Below are 27397 nucleotides of genomic sequence, written 5' to 3' on the forward strand. Positions count from 1 at the left end.
TAACATATCCAAACATTCTGGGCATTCTGTAACTTATACTGTCATTTAGACACTTTACCATCTCATAGAATTTGACTTGCTCCTCCAGGTACTGCTGCATCACCCTGTTGTAGTCATAGATACGGTTGTTATGGAAGTGGTTCATCTCCGCTGCAAAGGGGACAGATGTGTTAAAGTCATCATGTAAAAGTTTCCAGCTGTGTGTATAAAGGCTTGATCACAGACACAACAGACGCCTACAAACACCAGATTGTGTGTTGTTGGGTTAACACTCTTTCTGTCCAATGAATTCACAGGATTTTCTTTCTTTTTAAATAAATTATTACTTGTAGAAAAATACTAATAAATATATCCAGACTGAGATTCACACGAACCCCAAATTACAACAGAGCTAAAAAAGAAAAGGAGATAATATTATCTTATTTATATTATATATTAATAAATATCTTACTAGAGATAATAATAATAAACAATACTGTTCAAATGTTTTGGGTCATTACAATTTTTTGGAAAGAAAATTAATACTTACATTTAGCAAGGATGCATTAAATTGATCAAGTGAGACAGAAATCTTTTGTAATATCATAAATGTTTTAATATTTCAAATAAATTATGTTCTTTTGAACTTTCTATTCGTCAAAGAATCCTGAATAAATTACGATTCCCCAAAAATGTTTTAAAAATTCAACATTGCTAATAATAATAAATGTTTCTTGAGCAGTAAATCAGCATATTATAATAATTTCTGAAGGATCATGTGACAGTGAAGACTGATGGCAAAGCTGAATATTCAGCATCATTACTTGGAACAAAAGGAATAAATTATATTTGACTACTTATTAAAATGTAAAATAACTATTTTCTATTTGTATAATATTTTTGATCAGATAAAATGCAGCCTCGGTGAGCATAAGAGAGTTACAGGATTTATTAAAATATAGGATTTTGTACTGCATTTAACTGTGTATATAAAACATGTAATACATACAGTAAAATACAGTATAACAATCCATCTACCCATTTCCCACAATTGCAGGTAGTATAAAAAAATACAATATACAATAAAAATGTTAAATGTCTGCAATTTGTCCATACATTTGAACTGTGCATATACAGAAAAATTTATATTGAATAAAGAAAAAAATGTCCTGGTCTGAAATACACACTGCAGAAATTCCATAATATTTCCAGGTTGTCCAGGCACGTGGGAACCTGTAATTAACTATCAACTCTAGTTCATCTCTATTGAGACCGTTGAAAATGATTGTTTCGTTTCCAGCGTTCTAATATCGTGTCACAATTATTAGAGTAATTATGACTCTCCATCTTGTGAAAACCATTCACATCAAACTTGTTATTAGTTATGTGATTAACTACACCTCAGTTACTATATATACATATAAAGGTGGTTAGTGTCTAAATGATTTCTGGGGTCAGTGCAAGTAGGTCACAGTACCTTGCAGAGAGTATGACATGGTGCTGGCACGTTTAGACATGGAGGTCTTATCTGAGGAGTTGATTTTACCGGCGGCCACTAGTTTATCGCCTTCCTTGACCTTCTCTATGGCAGCCTGTGCAAAAGAAAGACGCCCCAAAAAGCCGAATGAATTCTCCAATTTTCTCGGCTCCCATCCACTTTTTATAGATTCAATGGCTGTTCAGACACCTAGTGAGCTGCCTAAAAGGTCACTAACGCAGTTCTATGATGGTCAGGATGCTCACTAGGTTTTAAAACAGTGTTTCTATAAGAATGAAAAGAGACATTGTGAGAGTAGATTTACCTTGTGAACTCCAATAGTGTCAGGAAAGCATCCCAGCAGACCTTTGTACTCATTGTTGGTTTCCATGAGGAAGTGAAGGTCTTTCCTAGGCTAGAAAGAGACGGACAAGACGAAATGATTAAACCAGACAGCGCACAAACACACCCAGGGTCACTTCATTCAACAGCTTACGAAAGGTTTACGTCACTCAAACACATGTGTGTATGCGCACACACGGTGGAGCTCTTACTCTCAGACACGAATTGAACTGGACAAAAACAACCATTAACTGAGGGAGAAAATAGCTAACTAAAACAATTAATTCCCTTACAACTAGACTCAAATAATCGTTAAGCAACAGGCAATTTGTGTAAGAAATCAGTATTAAATGCAGGTGTAAAAAAAGTTCACATTCGGAGGTAGTCAGTAACATTGCATTTGTAGTGTAAACACTAATACACTACAGGCAGTCTCTGTCTGTTATTAAGCTGTATTTTTCAACTTAATATCTTTATAGACATGTTCACTAGATCACATGAAGGGTTAACAGAGCTCTAAAAATATTCAATGTTACACTGGCGCCACAGGACCACTTACCAGACGAGACCTTCCAACAATCACAGTTTGGAGGCCAAACAACAACCAAGTTTTCACTCATTGCATTTTTCATTCATTGACACCGATGACGATGAAAAGCACAAGGCTAAATGATTGTGGACGGGCCTGAGGCAGAGGCTGAACACACACAACTACGGCATTATCCTCCTATATAGCAGCTTTTATTACATCCTGTCTGGGTTTATTTTGAAATTAGCGTACATATACTAGTTCAAGAGTTTGGGGTCAGTAAAATTTTTTTATATAAAAGAGTTGCACTTTTAATTAGCAAGCATGCATTAAAGGGTTAGTTCACCAAAAAATTAAAATTCTGTCATCATTTACTCTCCTTCATGCCGTTGAAAACCTGTAAGACTGTCATTCATCTGCGAAACACAAATGAAGATCTTTAATCAAATCTGAGATTGTTGTCCCTCCATTGACAGTCCACAAACTACCACTTTGACGCTTCAAAAAGCGCATAAAGAGATCGTAAAAACTAACCCATGAGTCGAGCGGTTTAGTCCAAATTTTCTGAAGAGACACGATCGCTTTATATGATGAACGGATTGAATTTAGGCTTTTATTCACATATAAACATTCATCAATTCACACATCAGGGGGCTGTTCCATAAAAGATGCTAAGAAAAGCGGGGATTAAACTCCAAAACCCGACTTGAATAAACCTAACAAATAAGTTGAGGCTAAAGCGGTTTCATAAAAGGTAATTCAAGTTCACGCAATCCCACTAATTTGATCCAGGTTTATCTAGTCTAGATAACTGCGTGTGCACGCGTTTCTTAAGCAGCCCTGGAGGTCGATCATAGATCAAATCGATCCACCATCAAACTGCATATATTTTGTGCTGTTTTATGCGTTTGAGACATAGTGTTTGCAAAACTTACATTTCACAGGAATATTCTCCATCTGAAAATCTTAGAAAGTCGTGCAAATAGTTCAATTTTGCTGTAAACTTCACATTGAACGAGCGCTGCTGCGCGCATGCGCGCCAAATAGGAGCGCAATAATTCTGACTAATATACATTTTGCTTTGAAAATTAATAGGCTATGCGATATTTTATGATAATATCTTCTGATTATAATAATTTATCTTTAGGATGTTGGATCAGTTGCAGTGAACTTACAGTATATCTCATTACACTAATTTTATACTTTTTGAACAGAAGTAGGCCTAATTCAGGGAATTTTTTTTTTTTAAGAAACCAAATATAATAAAGATACAAAATATAGTTTTGGGTTTAGGACCTAAGCTACTTAAAAAAGATGACTTATACTTATTTAATTAGAATGCTAGGAATTACAGCTTTTAAAGCAATCTTCTTTTTTTTTGGAGAAAGCAAGAAGGTTTGGTTAGATTTAGTTTATACAGTGCATTATGAAGAGGATAACATGAAATTAAGAGCAAAAGTATACATTTTGAAAAGATATGTGCAACTCTAAAATCAAAGAATATTCCATAAAATAAAGGAATACATTAGCCTATAACTAAATAACCTTCCCTCCCTTAATTCTAGTTATTTGTTATTTTATTTATTTACTTATTTAATATTTGATATTTAAATAATATTAATTTAATAACTTATTATGAATTATGTGTCATTATAAGAGTTTGATATAAATATGTGAATGTTTGATTTTTTTCCATTTTTTTTCATATGTAAAAGTGTCTAACTATGTACTTAATGGTTGTTGTTCTAATTGTTTTTATGTGTTGGTGGGTATTATCACAAAAGAAAAAAGTAGAAGGAAAAATAAGATTTATTGGGGGGAAATATTATGTCTTTAAAGGAACTGTCCATTTGTATAATTGTGAAATGTATTTGAATTGAAAGACATAATAAAGTACATAAAATATAAATGCTAAAATATTGGTTGTTGGACATTAGATGTGCCTTATTTAGAATTTTAAACCTACAATTTTGTGTATTTTTATGATATAAATAACTGTAAAGGGACTATTGTAATGGGGTAAATCAAGTGTAGGTTAGCAATTACTAAGCTCAGATTCATCTTACCAGTTTAAATGTATACTGTGCTTTTGTAATTATTTATTTAATAAATTTTTTAAACTATCTAATAAAATCACAAAAAAATCAGCCAGTAAGAAAAGAAAACCTGTAGGATATATATGTATATAGCCTATATATTTATATATGTATATAAACCCCGACATATGTTTGTAGGTCTATATTGTCTAATTTATCATTGCCTTATTTAAGTTGATTTTCTTTACTGTATATTTATTTTTGGACTTATAGTGGTTAATAAAGTCAAATAATGGTATGAGAGATTGTCAGTAATTGCGTTCCTATTGGTCAGTGTTAGAGGATCTGTGCAACAACTGAGGCTTAGCCTGACAGTTAGCCTGCCCTGGACCAGGCTAGTTTCCCAGCATAAGTTGCCAGGGTAACTGAGTTTGAACTATTTTAAGTTTGCTTTATGAAACAGAATCAACCGACAATAAGTCTGACTAACCAAAATAAGTCTGGCTTGTATTCTAATCTTGTTTTATGGAACAGCCCCCAGATATGGTAAACGGAAGCTCAAGCATGTTTGCTTGATGTGCGAGAACCAATGAGGTTCATTTTCGTGTTACGCAGCACGTTTGAGCTTCAGCAAGAACCAATGAGGTTCATTATCGTGTTACACAGCACGTTTGAGCTTCAGCAAGAACCAATGAGGTTCATTATCGTGTTACACAGCACGTTTGAGCTTCAGCAAGAACCAATGAGGTTCATTATCGTGTTACACAGCACGTTTGAGCTTCAGCAAGAACCAATGAGGTTCATTATCGTGTTACACAGCACGTTTGAGCTTCAGCAAGAACCAATGAGGTTCATTATCGTGTTACACAGCACGTTTGAGCTTCAGCAAGAACCAATGAGGTTTGTTCTTGGGTGTCAAGCAGGTTCTTTGAGCTTCTGTTTATGTACGCTGATCAATGTTTATATGTGAATAAATGCTTAAAGGGTCATGAAACCCTGAACCAAATTTTCTGTGATTTTGTGTTGAACTCCATTGAAGACAATATTAGCATCTGTTAGATTTAATAGTAGGGGGAAAATGGTTAAATCTTTTTTCCGCTATTTTCGTCTTCCAGGTTTAAAATCTTCATAGTGTCCACGTCACAGCACTTGTAGTGCTTTGATGACTCATCGGTGTCTCATAATTATTAATGAGACTGAGTTTTCATATCCTATGAGAAGACACTGTCTCTTAATTATTCATGACACCACGTGGATCTTTCCAATGACAGACATGTCAAACTGTGATATTGTGTAATAAATGAGAGAGGCAATCATGGGACGCAAGTGTTTGTTTTCGTGGTGCAAAAGTTCCAGTGCGTTGCATATGTTTCCCCGCGATGCTGCCAGGGCTAGACTCTGGCCGGGTTGGTTGGTCATCAACCACGGACACATCTAAACTATCAACTGTGTGTGTGTAGCAAGCATTTTTAACAAGAGAGCTTCGAGAACTGGAGAATGTCGGCCTTGTTCACCAATGCAGGTTGCATCTTGCGAGTGATGCGTTACCAAGTCCCGATGACTTTTCTATCCCTCAGAGCAGAGGTGTGTGTGTGTGTGTCTGAAAAGTAACCCTGACCGTTTTATTATTATTTTTTATTATGGGGTTCAATGGGCGCGTAGTTCTAGGCTATGTACGGAACGTTTTTTTTTAAAGTGGAAAATGTATTATTTTCAAATATAGGCTTATGCATTTATAGTGCGTGTATATAAACAAATATATATTTTATAATGATATTATAATTATACATGTACATTAATATGTTTTGAATAGAATTACGATTACTGTAGGCTAATATATGTAGCAGGGCATTCAGTTAGCCTACTTTTGAAAGGACAAAAATAAGGTGTCAGTGTATTTCATTAGACTTGAACTTTGCCAGCTATAAATTTTTTTTAGCATTTCCTCACGTTTTAACCACTGATTTTTAGTGACAATCGATATACATGGGCCATTGGCCGATGACAGTTATCCCCCTCTCCTCTCCCCTGCTGTGCCACACCACACCCCACCCACTCCCCTCCCTTATTCTCACAGCCATCCACGCCCATTTAAGTTGTATTTTTCAAAAAGATTGTAGATAGATAGTCTTTATTGTGAGCTAGACTTGAGAAGAAAGAGGAGGGTTTCATGACCCTTTAAATTAAATCTGTTCATCATATAAAGCGATCAAGTCTCTTCAAACAATGTGGCCTAAACCGCTGATTCATATCAGTTTTACGATCTCTTTATCTACAATTTGAAGCGTCAGTGTCAGTTGCATAGGCTGTCAACGGAGGGACAAAAAGATCTTCATTTTTGTTCTGAAGATGAACGAAAGTCTTATGGGTTTGGAACGAAGGTGAATAAATAATGATAATTTTCATTTTTGGATGAACTAACCCTTTAAATTGGTCCAATGTGATAAAGTCATTTAAGTTACGAAATATCTCTATTCATCAAAGGATCCTGAAAAAATATATTGGTTTCCTCAAAAATATTAAGAAGCACAAATGTTTTCATATTACAATGATTTCTGAAGGATCATGTGACACTGAAGACTGAAGTAATGATGTTGAAAATTCAGCTTTGACATTACAGGAATACATTACATTTGAATATATATCGAAATAGAAACCAGTTATATTAAACTATCAATATTTCTCAATATTACAGGTTTTACTGTATTTTTAATCAAATAAATGCAGCCTTGGTGAGACTTCTTTTAAATAAAAAATAAAAAAATCTCACGACCCCAAACTTCTGAACGGTAGTGTAATTTCTTGGTTGCTAAGAATGTTTTGATACATAGACCGCTACGTTTCCCCTATCACGTAAGAGGTTGAGAGATACATAACTTCCTGATTTAAGAGAGAACTGAGATGTGTTCAAGGGTTTCAATACCTGCTCCGCCACCATCTGAGCGATCTCCTCGTAGGTCTTTCCTGCTGCCGTCAGCGCGTCTGTGAGCGCAGCCTCTCCTGTGGGTCAAACACAACCACACAATCAGGATAATAAAAACAAACTAAAAGTTGAACATCTAGACTGTAACACAAAGACTGCTGGTTGAATCTCAAGCGAGGTGACTGGGAAGGTCACAATCATGCTTTACCGTAGTGCCCTTGTCTAATCTTTCAGGGAGGCAATACCTGCAAATAATATACTACTTGTACAAAGTTGCTTGGTACAGGGGGGAAAAAGAAGCTAAAAAACATTAACAGGGAACAAGGAGGTGTTTGATACAGTTTCTCAGAACTAGACCAGATGGTAAACAGAAACTCTTCCTCTTACTAAAGAAAGTCAATGAGGTAAAAAAATTCTGATACCTTCATATCCACTGCTGATGAACACTGAGGACAGATTTTGGAAAGCTTTGCCAATGCGTTGATATTCCTTTGGAAGGGCTGAGAAAAACAAGCATAATTGGAAATAAGACTAATCAGCCCGAGTATGATATCTCATTTGTAGAGATTATTATAAATCACAATACACTCCATCAGAATATAGTTTGGACAGTAAACTATGAAGCATGAACAAAGCACAAAATATCAGAAACGGTCACTTTGTTGAAAAAGAGGCAAATTTGCCTGTTAAATGAAATAAATATACCAGTACACATTATATATTAGGGGTGTAACGGTACACAAACATGATGGTTCGGTACGTACCCCGGTTTTTAAGTCACGGTACGGGTTCGGTACAGCAGGGGGGAGAAAACTGAACAAAATTGCTTCTTTTTTAATTAAACGTTTTTTTTGTTTTTGTTTTTTTACAAATGTGTATATGTGTTTAAATAAATAGCTTAGTTAATTAATACATTCTATTAGAATTAATTTTCTTAAAGATAAAAAAAACTTTAAGCTATTACTGGAAAATATATGGGGAACCTTTAATTACACATTACTATAATATTAAAGGTTACAATTAACAACAGCGCCCAAATTATTAAATTCAGTTGCCATTTATTTTTAGATTTAATAAATCAACAATCAAATAAAAAAATAAAAAACACAAAATTGCACATAATTTTGTTTTGTATTAACTTCTAAATCTAATTATTAGTTAATTTTCTACTCCAATAATTTTTTTAAAATATAACCATTTACACAGTGGCTGTCATAACTTGCTTTCATGACAAATGTATTTAAACATACATTAAATAATCAAGACATTACTAACCAGTTAAGTAAATATAATGAATAGGCTAATATAGTGCAAATACAAAATGCTTCCGTCTAGAGTTTATTTCTCTAGCGAACTAACCTGCAGTCAACACTAAATGCCTGAGGTAAATGTAATGCTACATGAGATATATTCTCAAGCGGTTTTATTGATATCTTTCCCCAGTTGAAACACTGGTTGAGAGATGTAAACATACTGATCATCGTCTCTTCATTTTCTGTGCCTTTTACTGGTAGCAAACAGCATTGCATAAATGCACGCTGGATTGGAGTGTGGAGCGCCTGTGACAATGTATTCATTGGGCGACTGCATGCACCGAAACGTGACATCCTTACCGTACGGTTTGGGACAAATACATGTACCGTTACACCTCTCATATATGTAGTCATTTAATGCATCCTTGCTGAATAAAAGTATTAATTTCTTTAAGAAAAAAATCTTGATCTTTCATATACAGAGTGCAACTTTAAGTGTCATAACGAGTGACACTCACGGCCTGTGCAGCGTTTCCAGTGTTCATTTCCTACGGTCAGCAAGTCTTTCACACCGTCGTCCATCGTCTTGGTGAAGCGGTTGAACTGCTCGCATTTCTGCTCTCTGAAGGCAACAAGACAACATAGATGAACATCACCATCAAGAGGTTGCTCATTATTAGCTGGAAGACAATCTCAGACAAGCACCAAATCAGCTTCTGGTTGATCATATCAGCTTGAGTTGGTCCAACTTACAACAGATCAAGCTAATAACCCTCTTGGACCAGCTAGAAGCCATCTTAAGCTGGATTTTCAATCTGGGAAGTGATCCTAAGGTGGGCTGTAAGACTTACACTTCAACCAGGTCGAGGTCTGGCAGTCCCTCAGGCTCTATCGTGGAGAAAACCATGACTCCGACCGTCTCGTCTTTTTCTGCTTTTCTCTTTCCTGTTTTCCAGTCCTGTAATACAGATGTGTAATAAAATACTGCAACAACAGCTTCGTCTCAAAGCCTCCTAAGCATAAAATTCAGATTAAAGATGGAAACACACTTACCTTCTCATCTTTGTAGGAGAGAAACAGCTGAAAGACGTCACTGCAGGAGATAACCGGATGCCGGCACATTCGCGACATCCAACCCTGAAGCCTCTCCATACGCATTTTTATAAACTCTTCCTCAAATCGACCTAAAAAAGGGGGGCATTAATCAACCTTATTTTAATTTCAAATTTCTTTACAGGGAACAATATGTAACGAAAATTACTCACCTGTCACCTGTTTATCAGGCAAGCAGGGGATTGGAATCATCGACCCAAATTTATCCAAAAGCCTTTCATACAACCAATCGAAGTGCTTGTATCTGTGATTGACAGGCTTGTTTGTGGTCTGCAAAAGGATGGCATGAGACAACATCAGCTGGAATGAAGCTATTCATTTAAACATGATTGTTTCTGTACTTACGGTAGGTGTGACTTGGTACTCAATGTAACTCTTGAGGCCGTACATTTTGGTGCCCTTTTTAGGGTCAGCGACAACACAGTCCAGCTGATAGTCTGGATACGCCCACACTGGCCCAACTTCTCCAATCTGAAATACAGTATACACATATTCATTTCAGATAAGTACTTTACAGAATACGATGCAGTATATGCAAGCCTTGATGAAGTCATGAATACCATTTTAGAACCATTTTAGTAGCAAGTTAAAAAAAAAAGCATTATCAATCAAAGAAACAATACCATAAATGGCACATTAAATGAGTGACTTACATAAATGGGTAACTTGGTTCCTTTAGCAGCTTGTTTGGACAGCAGGTACACCTCAGGACCTGATTTGGAGAAGCCAGGGAATCTGCAGAGAGAAGATACGGCTTACAAAGGACAAAGCATGAAATTATAAAAAATAAAAAAATTTGCTAAATTAATATCATCAACTGATTAAGCACATCAACTTAAAAACATGTTATACAGTACGTACAACAGCACGTACAATAGCAGTGAAAGTGTTGGGAGTAACACATTACAAGTAACATGCATTATGTTATCCGATTACTTTTTGATGTGTCGAGTAAGGTAACTCATTACTTTATAGATTTTACACATTAATATTTTAATTTTTTTTTTTTTAAAGGACTGCATGTTACTTTACTGCTTAACTCATTTGCTAAAACATCTTTTAAACTACTCTTCATAACGTAGTCACTTAGACATGCACTCATGCGTGTGCAGGAACAGACGTAAAGTACCGTACAAAAGAAACAAAACATTAATTTTAACTAAGTAACACAATTATTTACTTTTTTAGGTAGTACCGCAAAAACTATCCCCAACACTGGTAGTCATAGACAGATCAATTGTTCAGGTTGTATTATTGAATGAAATGTGTATGTTTTGAGATTATCAGCATTGGGTGATAAACATGCACACTTGTGAGATAAACAGAAATGTTAATTCCTTCTTGTGGAAGTTCCAATTAAATTCTAAATAAAATTACAAATGAACAATGTAAATTTTCTGTTTTCAATATTTTAATAAAACTTTAAATAAATATGGTGTAAAATAAGTTTTAATTTGAGAAGTTGTGTGCATCTTGTTTGCTTTTTTATTGTGTGACTCTTGGATGTGTGTCCAATCTGTGTGGCGCAATCATCTGACTTACTTATTGAGGGAAATTTTCATGGATGAACCATGAGCTCCGCCTCTGTTCATAGCGCCACCTTCTCCAGCCTCAGATTCAGCATAGCCACCCGATGACTTTACGTCATCCCACTCCTCGTCCCACTCATCGTCCTCTGCGCCTATGAACAGTCATTAAACACACTTCAAACATACTTCAAACAGAAAAGCACTGTGAGAACCAGGTGTTAGTAAGCCAAACCCAAGAGTCAGGACAAATCAGACATGCTAACTAACCTTGGACAAAGCTTTATTGCTCTAGTAGTAGAAATGATTCCACAGCTGTAAATAATATTCAACAATATTATTGATCTGACTGTACTGACACTGTTGTATGAGAACTGCACTGAGCTGGATAATTTTTTTTCCAGAATTGCTTTATAGATGAAGTTAACTAATCTAATAATTGATGATCTTTACAAAGGAACTGAATCAACACTGAATTGACTTCAGCCGAAATGCATAACTTTTCCTGTTTATCACTGTAAAGCTGCTTTGAAACAATCCGTTTTGTATAAAGCGCCATATAAATAAAGGTGACGACTTAATTTGTGCAAAAACTAATTTATTAATTTTCACACAAAAACATAATAAACTTTTTATATGATGGATGTTCATTATCAGATTGAAAGTCCGGGTTTCTGACAACAATAAAATCTATACACTAAATGAATTTGAAAAGTTTCTAAGTCAGTTTTAATGTGACTATTTAACTAAATTAATTTGAAAAGTTTCTAAGTCAGTTTTGATGTGACTATTTAACAAAAAAAAAAGTTTCAATATGTTAGTTAGCCACACTGGGGACTCTAGTTAAAGAATGCACAACAAAATTCACAGCAAGAAAACCCCTTAAAAACAAACACACTCATAGACATACACAACTGTTGAGCTCATGCAGCTTGTTATTAAAACCCACATCAAAGTCCTTACATGAATTTCATGATTTACCTGAGAGCTCAATAAGACATGGGTAGGGGTAAATGTCTTCAGAAAAGAAGGAAAATATGTTTTATGATACAATAAATATTTTAAGCTTGTTTTTCATAAAAAAATATCAGCTCTACATATTCTAAAGTCCACTAATGTACATTCCATTAAAAACTATTAAACGGATTGTGCAAGCACTGAGGGGGAAAATCAAACCATATTCAATACCTAGAATTTTGTGAGTGGACAAGTAATTCGGTGAAAGAGTCATCTTGCTTGTGGTAATAAATCAGTTTTCATGGGAAAACCTCTCCAAAACAAATCTACACACTCTGTTTGTCTTGAAGAAACTTGAAAAAGCTTCATTTTACAGCCTGGAAAAGTTGAATTTCAGCTCCTTATGACTCCAAAATGAAACATTTGATCTTCCAGAGATGACATCACTGACAAACTTTAGCCTAACACATGACTCAAAGTCATAAATTAAATCACGAAAGCACGGCCACATTTTCCACAACTAGTTCGTAAACAACTTTCATATTTTCACATAAAACAATGCATACTGAATACTACATATTCCACAAAGCAACTTGGCTTTCAATTTTTGGTGCCGCATGAACCTAAAGTAATATCTGCGATTTTTTAAATGTTTTGTGCCTCTTTATATGATCTGACTGCCAAGACTTAAGAAGGTTTTAAACAAAAGGTTTTGTTCATTAGTGCATATTATGCAACTTAAATACACAGTAAATTCTGCACAGTATGTTAATGTTCCATTAATGCATTCTTCCTCTCTTGTAAGTTGTTTTGGTAATAAAGAATCAGCCAAGAACATCCATGTAACACAATTTACAGCACTTTGGCTAGAGCCTTCCTGTTTTCGAAATATGCTGGACTGAAACCCTTTAAGAGGAATGTAACAGATCCCGGGGAGGAATAAACATTATGGGAAGTATTTATGCCTTGTGGCTGTGGTGTTCAGTTTTCCACTTTGTATATAATCAACAGGACAAAATCATAGAAAGAGACAATGAAATCATTGCAAATTATTACTTACAATATATAACATCCATATTTGTGAACCAGTTCAACTGATTCATTAACATAAACCCATTCAAACAAATGATTTGCTCATGATTCAGACATCACTACAGCTTGTGCTTACAAGTTTAACTCTTCACAAGAGCGAAATTTTGGATAGATCATGACTAGAAAAATGTGAGCCGTGAACATCACAGGCTAGCTGAACAGATCATATCATATTCCTTTGGATACTTTGGACTTTTTTCCCCTATTTTTGTCATTTTCAGGTTGGAGCTGTGGCCTAACAGTTAGAGCACACAACCCGGGCATGTTGTTGAGTATTGGCACTCTTGCAGGACACAAAAGTTCAATTCTCTCCTTAATCTTATGTCCTCCTGTCTATATAGCCTCCAGAATCCCCCAAATACACAGGAAAAGAATCACATTCTGCTTATGTTCTAGTTTCAGTTGTTTAGACCAGTGGAAGGTCTTAACCACTAAGGGGCCTAAGCAAACTTCCAAGTACGACTTGATTTAAAATAAGAAAAAAATTACGTTTTTTGAAAATGATACAATTATCGTCATCATGATGATGTAGAGATGCATTATTTACATATGCCAAATTCTAACATCCCCAATTCCAATTCTGACCTGGCCTGGCTTGCATAATACAGCATTTTAAGTAGTTTTTGTGGATCCGTGTGAACGGGGATCACTTTGACAACGTTGTCGTCTGTACGCAAAGTAATTTTTAAGTACACTGTTGTTGTGTAACTGTACCCTAACTCTTATCCACGATTCGTCCAGTCGTTCGTGATTTCATGTAAATTCATTGGTTAAAAAAAGAATTGGATCCCTGAAGAACATTTAGCTCTTAATACTTCAGCAATCCTGAATTTAATTATTCTTTGAGTTACATTGTATTACTTGTAGATCCCACAGATTAAATTGATCTGAAAACAAAACCAGGGGGCTTTCAAATTTAGTTGTGGACAACAGGGCGCCTTGGAGTCAAAACGTTTGAGAACCAATAATTTAGACTGAACAATCAAACGTGGGTTAATTGGGAGTTGTTACCTGGACCCTGGTAAGCCTGCGGGTGCCCGTGTCCTCCAGAATTCCACGCATTGCTGCTGGTTTTCCCCGTCTCTGTGCCCTCAGGCTGAGCTGGCCAGTTATTAGAAACCCCCCCAGAGGCATTATTGTCAAACGCTGCCCATGGATCATTACCATTACTTGTCTGAAAGAAGGAAAAAGAACAACAATTTTACAATTCCTCTATCATAAATTGTTTTTTTTTAAAAACGCATTAACTAGGAGCATTTTCACTAATGGCCTCAGATCAAAACTCTTAAATTATTTTCCACAGCATAGCAGAAGTCTCACAAACATACGGAAAAACAACTTAGTGATTCTGTTCATTTAAATCATGTTCAGCTGGTTGAGGTCAGCCACACGATCTTTTGACCTGTAGATTGTAAATATTATAAATGCACATGCACACAATCTTTCATAACACAAGCCACATGTAGTGTTTGACCATTCCCTGCCTACCAGTGAAAAGGTCTTTTTATCTAAAAACTTTCCAAGGAAAAAAGCCCACTCACATACAATGATAAGTGCTCTAATAACCTTTGGTTTTTACTATTAGCCTGAAAAACACTATTTGGGCAGCTATTTTCAGATGTCGGTCGATACAAGGACTTCTAAAGAAAGCCCACGAAATGGCAATATACGTACATAGATGGACATATTGAATAGAAAGTGATGTTTACCTTACAAATGGATGCTTTGACTAGTCAACACTGAACAATTGACTCTCAATGGACCTCTGGGTGGCCTTGATGACACAAAAGCCCAGAGCCACAGAGAAAGAAACCATAAGCTCTGTGTCTCCGAATCATCATCTGGCCGCCCACACATACACACATCATCCAGATCTCATTCATGTTATCATCCCGTCATAATCAATAACACTTTTGAGGAACTCTAAGTCAAATGATAGTTGCAAGTGCAAATATCATTGTTATTGTACCCAAGTCGACGACAGAAATGCATCAGACAAAGTCCAACACTAGCCTACATGTTTGGTATCTACTTATTTGCTCATGCAAAAACCACGTCATGCCTCGAGAATGCAGCACCATGCTGTGAAAGACTGTTTTAGAAAGTGTTAAGGTGCGTTTATGTGGATTGGATTCATGTGTGCCTGGAATGTGCCCTCATCTATAAGTTGCTTTGGATAAAAGTGTCTGCTAATGTAAATGAAAAATGTAATTTGAGAAACTTAATTCAATAGAGGGCATGTTTTGAACTCATCGATACGGTTTATCAGCTAGAAGAAGCCAGTAAAAGCAGCTCAAAAAGCAGTCTAGATAATTTAAAAACCTGATAACAGAACAGCTTTTAGTTCAGTTCAACAAACACATGAAAAATTAAACCGTGACATAAACAGAAAATAATTTAAAACATATTTCTGTAAGCAAATTCTGCAACATAAATCAGAAGTAGCTATCCAACATGACTAAATCATTCCATTTATGTTTTAAAAGCTGGCAAACTGTGATGTGTCCATTTAGCTGTAACAGTGCTGATCAGTTTGATTGATGTGTGATTTGTAGTGAGATCAATGGGGTCGGATTTGGTCTTGTTAGTGAGGGCTCCAGGTTTGAGCCTCTGAGACCATCATGCCAAATTAATTTTGGGTACCTCATCTGGTGAGGTGGAAGAGAAGCCTGGGGTAACTTGGGCGACTGGGGTTTCCGGCTGAGCTACATCCACCTTAGGGGAAAGACGTGACATCATCATAAAGTGCCTGAAAGGGAAGAGTTACCCTGATATGACACTAAAGTCAAGATCTTCCCCATCAAACCACTGATTTCCTCAAATATCAGGGGCACAGCTGAGACCTTCACGCACACACTGAAGGGTTTAAAATAGAGACAGATCTTATTCATCAAATAGTTTTGAAAGTGGAGTCCTGACTAATACACAATCATGCAACTTCACCATCAGTGTCCACTTGATTTATGACACATTTCAGACAAATGCTTGTATCATCAAAACTCAACCACAACTAAAGCAATATATATATATATATATTGCCTTAGGCTGGCACACAGGTGTGCCAGCCTAAGGCACACCTGTGCAATAATCATGCTGTCTAATCAGCATCTTGATATGCCACACCAGTAAGGTGGATGGATTTTCTCGGCAAAGGAGAAGTGCTCACTAACACAGATTTAGACCGATTTGTGAACAATATTTGAGAGAAAGAGGCCTTGTGTACATAGAAAAAGTCTTAGATCTTAAAGTTCAGCTCACGAAAAATGGGGACAAAAACAAAAGTGTTGCGTTTATAATTTTGTTCAGAGTTGACCTTATATGTCTTACAAAACATACAGTATATCACTACTTGATGACCCACCCAATAAAAAATGTCTTTTTGAGAGAGCTGACTACTAATTATGCCTACAGATCATCACAGGGATGTCTGTGGTTAACAATGACACAAATTTGACTATGACTCATAAGTATCTTGCATTTCTGCTGGTTTCACATCTGTTATCAGTGATCTATCGAGCACATGCGGACTACAGATAGGTTAAAGTCTGTCCCTTAACTAGTCAATCAGCTTCAGGCTTTGAGATAACACCATAAGCAACTATTTAACATCAGGGGGTGGTTTTACATGATCAGTTCTGAATAATCATGATTATATATGTGCTATACACTTCAAGGTACTAAAGCTACATACTTTATAAGCTTTTGAAACTTAAAGACAACATGAACTCAACATTGATCCTAAATACAGAAATAAATTTCTATGCCTCTGAGGCTGATGGTTAATTTTTCACCAACTAAATGCTTACATCAACAAGAAAAAGTGCTTCCCTGACCATAAGTGCACTTAATTGTATTTAATGAGAACTTAAATTCTTATATTTTTAAAAAACTGTACTTGAAGATAAAATGTTACTGAAATAAAAGGACACTTAAGTGTATTTAAGAGTACACTTTCATGATACACTTGCTTGCACATTGTAATAATATCAAAATATATATATTTTTTTTACAAGGGTGTAAAACTCATCGTCACGCGGCTATCATGTGTTGGGCAGTTGCCAGGGCTTTGCTATACAGTTGCTAAGGTTCTCTAAATGTTCTAACACATTTCACCATAATCAAATCATGATATTATTTCCTGCTGAATGTTCTGAAATGTGTCACTTTAAATGGAAGCTTAATGAAAGCTGTTGCATGTTGTCTTTAATACTGCTAAAAACTATAAAAACTGAGCCAGTGGAGACACATTTTTTGCAACTGAAAGCAATAGTTGTCAAACAGCTTCCCACTCCTCAAAATACTGCTGATCAAATCATGGTTCCTCGGAAAAACAAAGCAACATATGAAAAGACTTCAGCCCACACATTATGAAATCCTCTGTCTTCAGCACTGAAAGCAAACCCACAGTACCTCAACTAGTCCAAACACTTCGTTTTGTATTTTAATTAAAAATCATCATCCTCCACATTTGGCCCCTCGCTGATCCTCTGAATAAGCAACACAGGATGTTTCATCCTCAGAATGTAAAAATGTGTGTGCAAGCAAACTCTTTGACTGAGTAAGGTATTTTATGCTTCGGCACTGGAATCTCCCTTCCTGCTCACTTCCTCTCAGGATGTTAAACAGCGGGAGAAATGCACCGAGAAGGAACGCAACACAGAGAATGAACAGAACAGCACGTTTTGGACATGATAAATAAAACCGAATGCTTTACGTGCAGCATCAGTCAACAGACTCACTCAAACATTCACATGGGAAATTTCCCGTCATGCTCATTGTGGCTTACCGGTGCAGTGCTGGCTGCAGTGGCTGGGGTCGGCACGTGACTGTCAAAGAAAGAGAGATCGAGGGCGGCTGCACTTCCTCCAGAGGTAAAAGGTTGAGGCGGGTTAACCTAGAAGAACATGAAGAGAAATTAGACAATTAAATAAGTGTCGGGGCACCAATTCTGACTTTATTTGAGTTGAGTTATTTGAGACTGAATGCAAGTCCTGTCAAAATTATAGATAATTATTATAATTATAATTATTATTATAATTTTAGTTTCTAATAATAGTTTGAAGTATAGTATAATTTAAGATCAATTATAATAATGATTGTTTTTTAAATATTTTACTTTTCTCTGACCCCTGAAATTTCCTCCCCAAAGAACATTTTATCTGGTAAGCAATATTGTTCAGGATATAATATCTCAATCAAAATGCATTTTGATTGCTGGTATCATATGAATCGGTAGATGCGTAGACAAACTTGTTCCCTTCAAGTCCAAATAGTGCAAAGTCTTCTCAAAGTACAAATACTATCATAAATGGCTGCTGAAGTTGAAGAAAAAGTGAAACATTTCGAGAGACAGGTGTTACTGAGGCCTTAGATGTATCCATAAAAAGGCCAAGGATATACTAAATACTTTGCTCGTTTTGAAAGGAAAATCTTGAAAAGTGGTTTGCCCCTTGATGACTTCATATGAAAGTTTGGTCTAGATCAAGGCCATTTTGTCCCTCTACTTTTAATTTATAAAAGTAGCAACCCATTTTACTTCAATTTTAATAAAACTTCAGAATCCAGGAATGTAAAACAACTTTGGGGTGCCCAAAGAATGTGAATTTGGAGAAGTGTGAACATGTGGTCATTTATTTGGCTCTGTGAAAAGAGAAATGAAGGAAGCACGTGTGTGTTTGTACGATAGTGCAGCTGTGAGTTGAGGTCAGAAGGGAAATCTAAATGTATGTCTGTGGCCAGCAACAGGCAGAATCACTTCACAGCCTATTTATACAGAGTAAACTGTTTACCAGGTCTCCATGTGCATTACTGCCTTAGGATGGCTTTATAATGTGATTTGATTCAGCTACACATAATTTGGCACCTTAACACAAAGATACTGCTGCACTGAACCTTTAGATTTCGGAATGTTTTTGTAGCTTAATTTTCAATAAATTAAATTGGTGGAACTCCTATTTCAAATGTTAATGTTACACTTCCACACTAGTAAAACTAGCACATTCATTCAGCCTTAGGGTTAGCTCACCCTAAAATCAAAATTTATTTATTATTTACTCACCCTGGTGTTGTTCTAATCCTTCTTTCTTTTATGGACCACAAAAGGAGGAATTAAAAAATAATGATAGGGACCAGCATAAAGCTTTTTAAAAAAGATGCAATACTATCACAGATTGATCCCATGCGACATGTGTCGTATATACCAAGTTGTCTGGGGGTATACAATACGAAATTAAAAATATTATTGAGCAAAAATCCTAACCTTGGCCATTGGTCTGTGCACGGCTTACAAGACATGCGTTCGTGTGACTCTGTTAGCATCGCAGTTCACTCTTTCTCGCCCAGAAAAAGCACACAAGTTGTGAGAAATCAAGATTGACCAAAACACGACATGAAATACAATGCCTAGTGAAGAAAGTACATGGATACAGTTTGGGATTTCTGAGTTAAATATCTTCGGACCAGAACTCCGATGACAAGTCAGAATGACGGTTGACAGATGTGAACGTGATAACTTCTTGTTACTTCTTGATAGATTCACCTCAGACAAGAACTTACATGAATCATATTTCATGTTGCGTTTTTGTTAATTATGATTTCTCACAACTTTTTCTGGGCAAGACGGAGTGAAATTGCGGCGCTAACAGATTTAAATGTCGCATAGCCTAGAGCTGAATACCAACGGCCAAGGTCTGGATTTTCGTTCAATAATAGATTAAATTTCATATCGTACAACACATGGGATATACAACACGTCACATGGGATCATTCTGTGATACTTTTGTGTCTTTTTTTTAAAAGCTTGATGCTGGTCACTATTCACTGCCATTATATGGACAAGTGCGAGAGGGACATTTTTTTAAATTCTCCTTTTGTGGTCCATAAAAGAAAGATTAAAATAACACCAGACTGAGTAGTTTATGACTTCATTTTCATTTTAGGGTGAACTACCCATTTACGCCTGGAATTGAACCCTATACTAATACACTTTAACTCTGGCTGGCCACAGGAAAAGAACACACTTCCTGTTGATCAAACAGGTCACAGTCCAGCAGCGTTAGTTCCTCTGTCTGTTTGGTCATAAAACACTGCAATATGTGTATTTGTCCATGAGAGAGACAATCATAATAATCTTGTATTATATACTTTATCATATATAGTGAAAGGCTGAAAGCCTAATACATTGCCCAGGGAATTAATTGGCTAATATTTAATAATATAATAATATTTTGAATATTAGTTGATAAAGAGAAACCTGACCTTTGAAATTATGATTTTTAGTATTTATTGTGTAAAATAAATGTTCTCTTATCTTATTATAGCCCCTTCCATCAGAGAGACTTTTAAAGGGGTGGTTTACTGCTTTTTTTCTTTGCATGATTGTGTTTATGGGGTGCAATATAACATGTCTTCGTCTTTTTTTTTTTTTTTTTAGCCTTATTTTTCATAAATTTGACCTTTATTGTAAGCCGCTTTCTCCTCTGTCATTTGAACGACCGGTTGACTTCCTGATTCTATGAAACCACTCCCTCAGACACAGGCATGGGCTCAGATTGGTTAGCTGGGCCGGTGTGTTGTAATTGGCTAAACAGCGTAGTGCACGTTCTCCGGAAACTTCACGCCCATCACCTTTACGGGCGAAAGTTGCATGTGCTCCGGTCAAATGTAAATAATGGTGTCAATACTGCCGTCAGTTTGAGCCAGAATCAGACCCAGAAAGCGGCAATGAAGAGTCAAGCAGAACCTCCCCAAACACGGCTCTTACAAAACGTTTCTGAATGGTATTTTTTTTATTAAATTATTATTCTATTATTATATAATAATTTCGATACGCTGTTACTTGAAAATGCCACTGCTGACACTTGTTAGCTTTTGAGATACGGTTTTCTCCTGATAAAACATTTAATATAACTTGGTTTACGTTCTTGATCAAATCGAAAAATTACTTCATAAAGTATACATGGAAAATACATTTACAAAATTAGTACATAATTACAAATTGCAGGTTCAAAATGTTTGTACGCGTTTGTCATAGACACACGAGCATAACTAAGTGGCTAACGCGAGCGCTGGCATTTGTTTACGTCCTTGATAAACTTACGTCTGAAATTATACATGCAAACATTTAAAATTATTAAGTCTTACTTACAGGTTGTGGCCCAAGAACGGCTGCCTCAGTTTTTAAAGTTGGAACTGCTTCATGTTTTAGAAACAGTTTCTTGTTTAATCCGGCATTGAATTCGTGGAGATTCTGGAAGCTGTCTTCCGTAAAATGCGCAGCACAGAGAGCTACGATTGTAATTTTCAGGAACATAATAAAACAGAAATTGTAGCCATTGTTGACGAACTACAGCGTCCATAGGAAGCCCGAACACCGAAGACATGACAGCTGGGTGAGAATAACACACTTTCGACGGCATGGCTACAGCTCTCCACTATAATTCTTCCTCTTCCACAACGCCGCAGAAATATGGCCACGCCCCCTTTTTTTTGCTTATTCCGGAGGGAGGGTTGATGTAAATGTATGGGTTAGCTACGTATAAAACCCGGGAAGTATCTCGTTGTAGTCCCATTCGAGTCGTTTTTGTAGGCATTAAACTTCCTGATTTTTAAAAGACTATATCTCTGCTTACGTTGAACTTTCAGCGCAGCAACTTTGCAGATACTGTTCATGCACCAACAGCAACATTACACACTATTTAAAATGAAAAAAGTGAAATCGCAATCAACCACCCCTTTAAAATGTTTTTAAAAGAGGTCTCCTGTGTGCTCACAGGCTGCATTTATCATAAATACAGAAAATTTATTTTACTTAACTTTTTTGAAAATATGTTAAATTGTAATTTATTTCTGTGATAGCAAAGATACATTTTAGCATCATTACTCTAGTCTTTAGTGTCACATGATTCCTCAGAAATCATATTGATAATTTACTATGCTGATTTGCTGCTCAAGACACATTTCTTAATATTATCAATGTTGAAAACAGTTAAAATAATTTTTTTCTAGGCATTTTTGATGAATAGAAACTTCAAAAGAACAGCATTTATTTGAATTAGAAATCTTTAGTAAATGTCACTTTTGATCTTATTTAATGCCTCCTTGCTGAATAAAACTTAATTGTTTTCCAAAACAGACCAAACTTTTCGAGAGTAGTGTATGATAAAGCCTTTTGGATGAACACTGCTCACCTCTAAATAGTCCTCTGGTACTAATCCGACATCTCCTCTAGAGTTCCTTGCCTCGATCCATCCTCCTCCAATGTTCTGGGAACAGAAATGGAGCGGATCAGCTTTACACAGAAGCTTCTGATCCACCCATTCACATGCAACATCTCAGAGCAGACATGGAGAGCCAGGTGTTATGAAACATTATGCAAGTGAAATAAACTCACCGGATTGGTTATTGTGATTGTCTCACCCTCTCGGACCGACAGCTCATTATTCCCAGGCTCCGCCGAGAAATCATATAAAACCTGTGCCTGTGTGGAAGTAGAACAGTAAAAGTAAAGGACATGACACCAAATGTGTTAGGACATGTTAGCAATCATTAACGGAAAGAACCAGCTAGACTTGTTCGGTTGGATTTTTTGGGACCATATTAAAAGCACAGGACCTCAGCATTAACCTGATTAATGTTTAACTCACACTGTTTCTGGAACCAATGAATGAACATTGCAACTAAAGAGTGAATTAAATGAAAAAAAAAAATATATATATATATATATATATATTATACAAAAACTGAGGCTTATTTTAGGACAACTGCATTCTGATTTTCAAGACAATCAATCATAGTTTCCCCACAATCTAAATTTATGCAATGCTCTCTCAGCACTGTAATGGATAAAAAAAAATTATATATATATATATATATATATATATATATATATATATATATATATATATATATATATATATCTTAACTAAATTTGAAGTGATTATTATACATCACTGTAGTATTTGTTATACTGAATTAAATTTTAACTGAGTTTAAATCATTTTGTTGAGGGTAAACGTTCTTAAATGTCATTTCCTTAGCGGCTATTTGCACAGCAACTAGATTCTATTAACACTAAGTGAAAATAGAATATTTTCTTAGCAATAGATTCGATTTACACCAAGTAAAAATAGCAGCATTTTCTTAGCGATATGCTATTTAAGTGAAAGTAGTGATAGATTATATTTACACTATGCAAAAATAGCAGTCTTTTCTTTGTAATAAGTGTAAAAATTGTATTTCTGCTATTTATAGCCTACTTATAAATAGTAGCGGCTTGCACCTCGGTGTTGTACATTAAACGGTAGCCTATGTGATAATAACAGAGTGTAAATTACTACATTTATTAAAATTATTAAAATGGAAGCCACCTTATTAGGGCAATAAAACCCTCCCTATACTTGCCCCTAACCCTAAAAACTTTATAATTAAACAAACATTAGACACTTTAATTGCACTTTTCAGATATTTTTTTACATTTTTATTAAATATAATTGCCTTTTCGATTTGATGTGAGTTGATCAACTCGGGTTGATTTGTGTCAAAACTATCTGCCACACGCCTAGCATCTCACATAATTGTGTCTGACCCATCCAGACGTCAGTGGGTGGAGTTAGTGTAAATAGCCTCTGCCAGCTATTTGCACTTAGTGCATGCTAAAGTATATATCCCATTTTATCTTCTGTTTTCTTTTGGTGTGAACCTGGACATTTGGTCATGAGATTCATCCATAAGGTACTGAACTGCAGTGATAAAAGATGATGAAATTTAAAACAGAATTATATATGCCTAGACCATGTTTTTGTGATTAAACCAAGCATACAAATGATCACAAAACAGAATCATTCCACCATACATAGAGGGGGAAAACATTTTCCACAAAGCTTTAGTTGTTCTAACACACATATAGAGGCAACACAGAAACGCACACATCCTGAAGCTAACGAAACAGCAAACAGTGAGGTCTGTATGATCAGTTAGACAGGGTCTCTCTCTGTAGCGATTCACAAGCCACGACTCAGACACAGAGAGTCTGTGTGTGAGAAACTACACTTCTGATTCAAATTAACATCACTTAAAAAATATGTAAGAAGGCCGGTTGGACCACTGTCTGATGTCAAATGTCCATGACCATTTTCACAACAAGTCTTCAAGTAGAAAACTAAGTGATGATGACTGATGATAAATAGAAATTATGACTTGCAAGACAAAAGGAGGAAGTAATATGAGCAATAGAGATCAAATTACAGAGAAATTCATAAAGGCGGGATTGATAAATCAGCCTTGCAGCAGAAGTGTGCTCATGGCAGCATGTGTCTCTGAATCCCTCCATCATTAGAGACATCCTCATGTAGACAGTCAAGGGAGCAGGGCTAAATTAAGGACTAAACTAAGGTTATATATTACAACTCAAAGAAAAGGCGAAACTAAAAGATAAAAGACAAAGATATGAAAAACTGGAACAACGTCGTCAAACCTCACAACTTATGTGTAAATGCATCTCACGTAGAATGCAGTCATTTTGATTTTGATTTAGGTGAATAATAAAGACAGCCCCCCCCCCCCATTAAACATTTTAAAGGCCTGTAGTTTTTACAGATATTTGGTGTAATATAAAGTTTTACCATTAAAATTAGAGGCAATTAATAATCAACATAAAAAGATAATATATTAAATATTATGGTTTTAAAGACAATTTACAGTATTTTTACATAAAATTATGTAGCCTATTTGTTTCAGATCTTTTTCCTGGTTGTGATAAGGACATTAACATAATTAATCTAAAACAAATTATATGTATACACACACACACACATGTGTATGTATATATTGTACTGTATGTGTAATATATACATATTCATTCCATGAAGAATTTACACTCAGAAAGCTGTAAACTCTCACTTATATAGGTAACTAACTAGTTAGTGTGTTGGTTATTATGATGAACTAATCTTGGTGAATGATTTACATTTTAACTACATATCCCAGCATGCATCACAAATGACGTCATGACCCCACTAAAAATGTCACAAGACTCTTAATGATCCATATTTTCCAACGTTCACCAGAAAGCCCATTAACGCCGTTAAAATAACAAAAAAGGGGCATTTCAACCCCATTACGGAGTGTTAAACAGGTCGGTTATGATGTTTGAGACAGTTCTGAACACTTAAAGAGTAAATTTATCGACGTGTGTTTGGAAATACTTTGGCAGTTCAAGCCCAGTGTGATCTCAGTGCAAAGAAATTACAGACAGATCAGCCATAAACTTTAACCAAAAACACGTCAAACAAGTCCTTACCTTCGACTCCATTATACAAACATTAACCAGTCATCACAGAAACCTGTAGTTTAATGGCGATAAACTCTCTTCTTTTTCATCCAGACATTTCTCTTATGCCAGAAACGATCCTTCTCAAACTAGTTTATTTACATCGCCAATAACACATAATCCTCTTCTTCGACCCAAAAAGACTGAAATCAAGCGGGTCAGTAATGTGTGTAAATCCAAAATCGCCGTTTGCCCCGCAGTCATGAGCTGTTCAACTTCTCTGCAGCTGAGTGTGTTACACACACATAAGAGACACAACCGGAAACTGAGCGAGCCCCCTGAAAAAAAAGCCACACAGCTGCTGTAGGGGCAAAAAAAAGTGTTATTGAAAATAAAAGTACAAATAATATTTACATATTATCTATAATACATAAAAGACAACAAATATTGCATGTTATGGCTTATGGTTATCATACAGCATCTAAAATATACTATGTTCACTTTATATATAGGCTAACTACTTCATATAATGTGACTGTAGTCTAAGAGTGCTAAACTAACATTAAACATGTGTTAATGTTTAATAAACAAAACAAAGTCTGTTTTGTTCAAGTAGGTATTTTTAAGTATAGTTTGGTCCCCCCAGATGTTTTTAAGTAATGATTACGTCATCTTTTGTCAAGTTCAAACTAAGAATGGCGGGACGTGTTAGAGCGGCCTCTAGTGGCCATAAGTTAAATTTCACAAATACACGAAAGCGGGGAAAAGTATTTAGAAAGCCAGTACAAAGTCGTTTTCTTATTAAAACGGGCGTTGCTTATATTTCGTTATTTATTTTAAATTAATGATTTAGTTTATATCTAATGTTTTTTAAAATATATTTATTTACTTTACTTTCTTTCTGCTGCTTGAATGCATTGTAGGAATGTAGGCTTGCCTTTGTGTAACAATGATAATGTTTGTTATCTGAAGTACTTTAATAAAGGGTTTTTAGATATCCAACGAGGAAGTTAACCTTTGGAAAAATTAAAAGAAGAAGAAAGAAAACATTTCCACAAATCCACATTTACCACCCGATTTCGCTATAGTGGAGATCATTCATTATTCATAAATATACTTTAGATATGTGCATATAGAGCCGTCTAGTGGAAAATAGAGGTATTTCTTCTGCACTTGACCAATGCTGCACACACACGCAGCAGAGCCAACAGTAAAGTAGACTTAATATAGCAGAAAAGGAGCTGCATACTTTATAGGGCAGCAATATTTTATAATAATTTGTAATGCATTCTGCCTGTTTTTAACCAGGCCCTGTCCAAACTGTAAGGAAACTGTTAGCGACTGGTTACATGATAGATTATGGCCATGCACTCTTACTCTTTTCAAATAATATAGCCTATCATATTATAAATATATAAGATTACCCCCAAAAAAGTAATTGGTCCATAAGAAACTGCAAATAAATTTTTTTAACAATAATTTTATGTATTAATTAAATTAATTAATCCCTCATATCCATTTTGTGTAGCTTAACGATTTTAAAGCTTAATTTAAGTTTATGCTTATTCCCTTCCATACTGTCCCACAATATAGAGATGTGAAAAAAGACAATACACACACTGTGAATTATTCCCTAAAACATTCTTTCTATTCTTTTCATTTTTATGATAGCCTTTTTTAATAGTTCTGACCGCTGCTCCTTTGCTTTATAATAATACGTTATTTTCTATAGCGCCTTTAAAAGTAGCATCTCAAAGCGCTTCACAAGAATAGAAACATGATGAAGCATACAATTATACAAACAATGCATTAATGACAGAAAAAAAAGATTATTAAAAAAAAAAAACACCACACAAAAAAAACATTATGAAATGTTCGATTAATAATAATAATAATATGGAA

At 35.5% G+C, this 27397-nt stretch overlaps 1 protein-coding gene across 4 annotated transcripts in view; it reads right to left on the reverse strand.

Annotated features, from left to right (window-relative positions):
• The window catches only part of snx9b (sorting nexin 9b), a 26801-nt gene extending 937 nt beyond the window's left edge, over positions 1-25864 (reverse strand). Inside the window, exons 1-19 of one of the 4 annotated variants that reach the window (XM_079584720.1) lie at positions 25526-25822; positions 22619-22705; positions 22416-22490; positions 18014-18121; positions 15871-15942; positions 14239-14401; positions 12160-12195; positions 11195-11333; positions 10306-10387; positions 9998-10123; positions 9805-9922; positions 9593-9723; positions 9391-9497; positions 9058-9161; positions 7709-7786; positions 7287-7363; positions 1782-1871; positions 1457-1571; positions 59-150 (exon numbers count right to left, since the gene is read on the reverse strand). In XM_079584720.1, the coding sequence (XP_079440846.1) occupies positions 59-150; positions 1457-1571; positions 1782-1871; positions 7287-7363; positions 7709-7786; positions 9058-9161; positions 9391-9497; positions 9593-9723; positions 9805-9922; positions 9998-10123; positions 10306-10387; positions 11195-11333; positions 12160-12195; positions 14239-14401; positions 15871-15942; positions 18014-18121; positions 22416-22490; positions 22619-22705; positions 25526-25537 (1812 nt within the window). In that variant the 5' untranslated portion in view covers positions 25538-25822. Of the gene's footprint in view, positions 1-58; positions 151-1456; positions 1572-1781; positions 1872-7286; positions 7364-7708; positions 7787-9057; positions 9162-9390; positions 9498-9592; positions 9724-9804; positions 9923-9997; positions 10124-10305; positions 10388-11194; positions 11334-12159; positions 12196-14238; positions 14402-15870; positions 15943-18013; positions 18122-22415; positions 22491-22618; positions 22706-25525 lie in introns of all 4 variants that reach the window. The other 3 variants (XM_079584721.1, XM_079584722.1, XM_079584723.1) reach the window with 3 other exon arrangements.
• Positions 25865-27397: the final 1533 nt, after the last annotated feature.

This window comes from Phoxinus phoxinus (assembly GCF_949152265.1).
Source record: "Phoxinus phoxinus genome assembly, chromosome: 16".
NCBI lineage: Eukaryota > Metazoa > Chordata > Actinopteri > Cypriniformes > Leuciscidae > Phoxinus > Phoxinus phoxinus.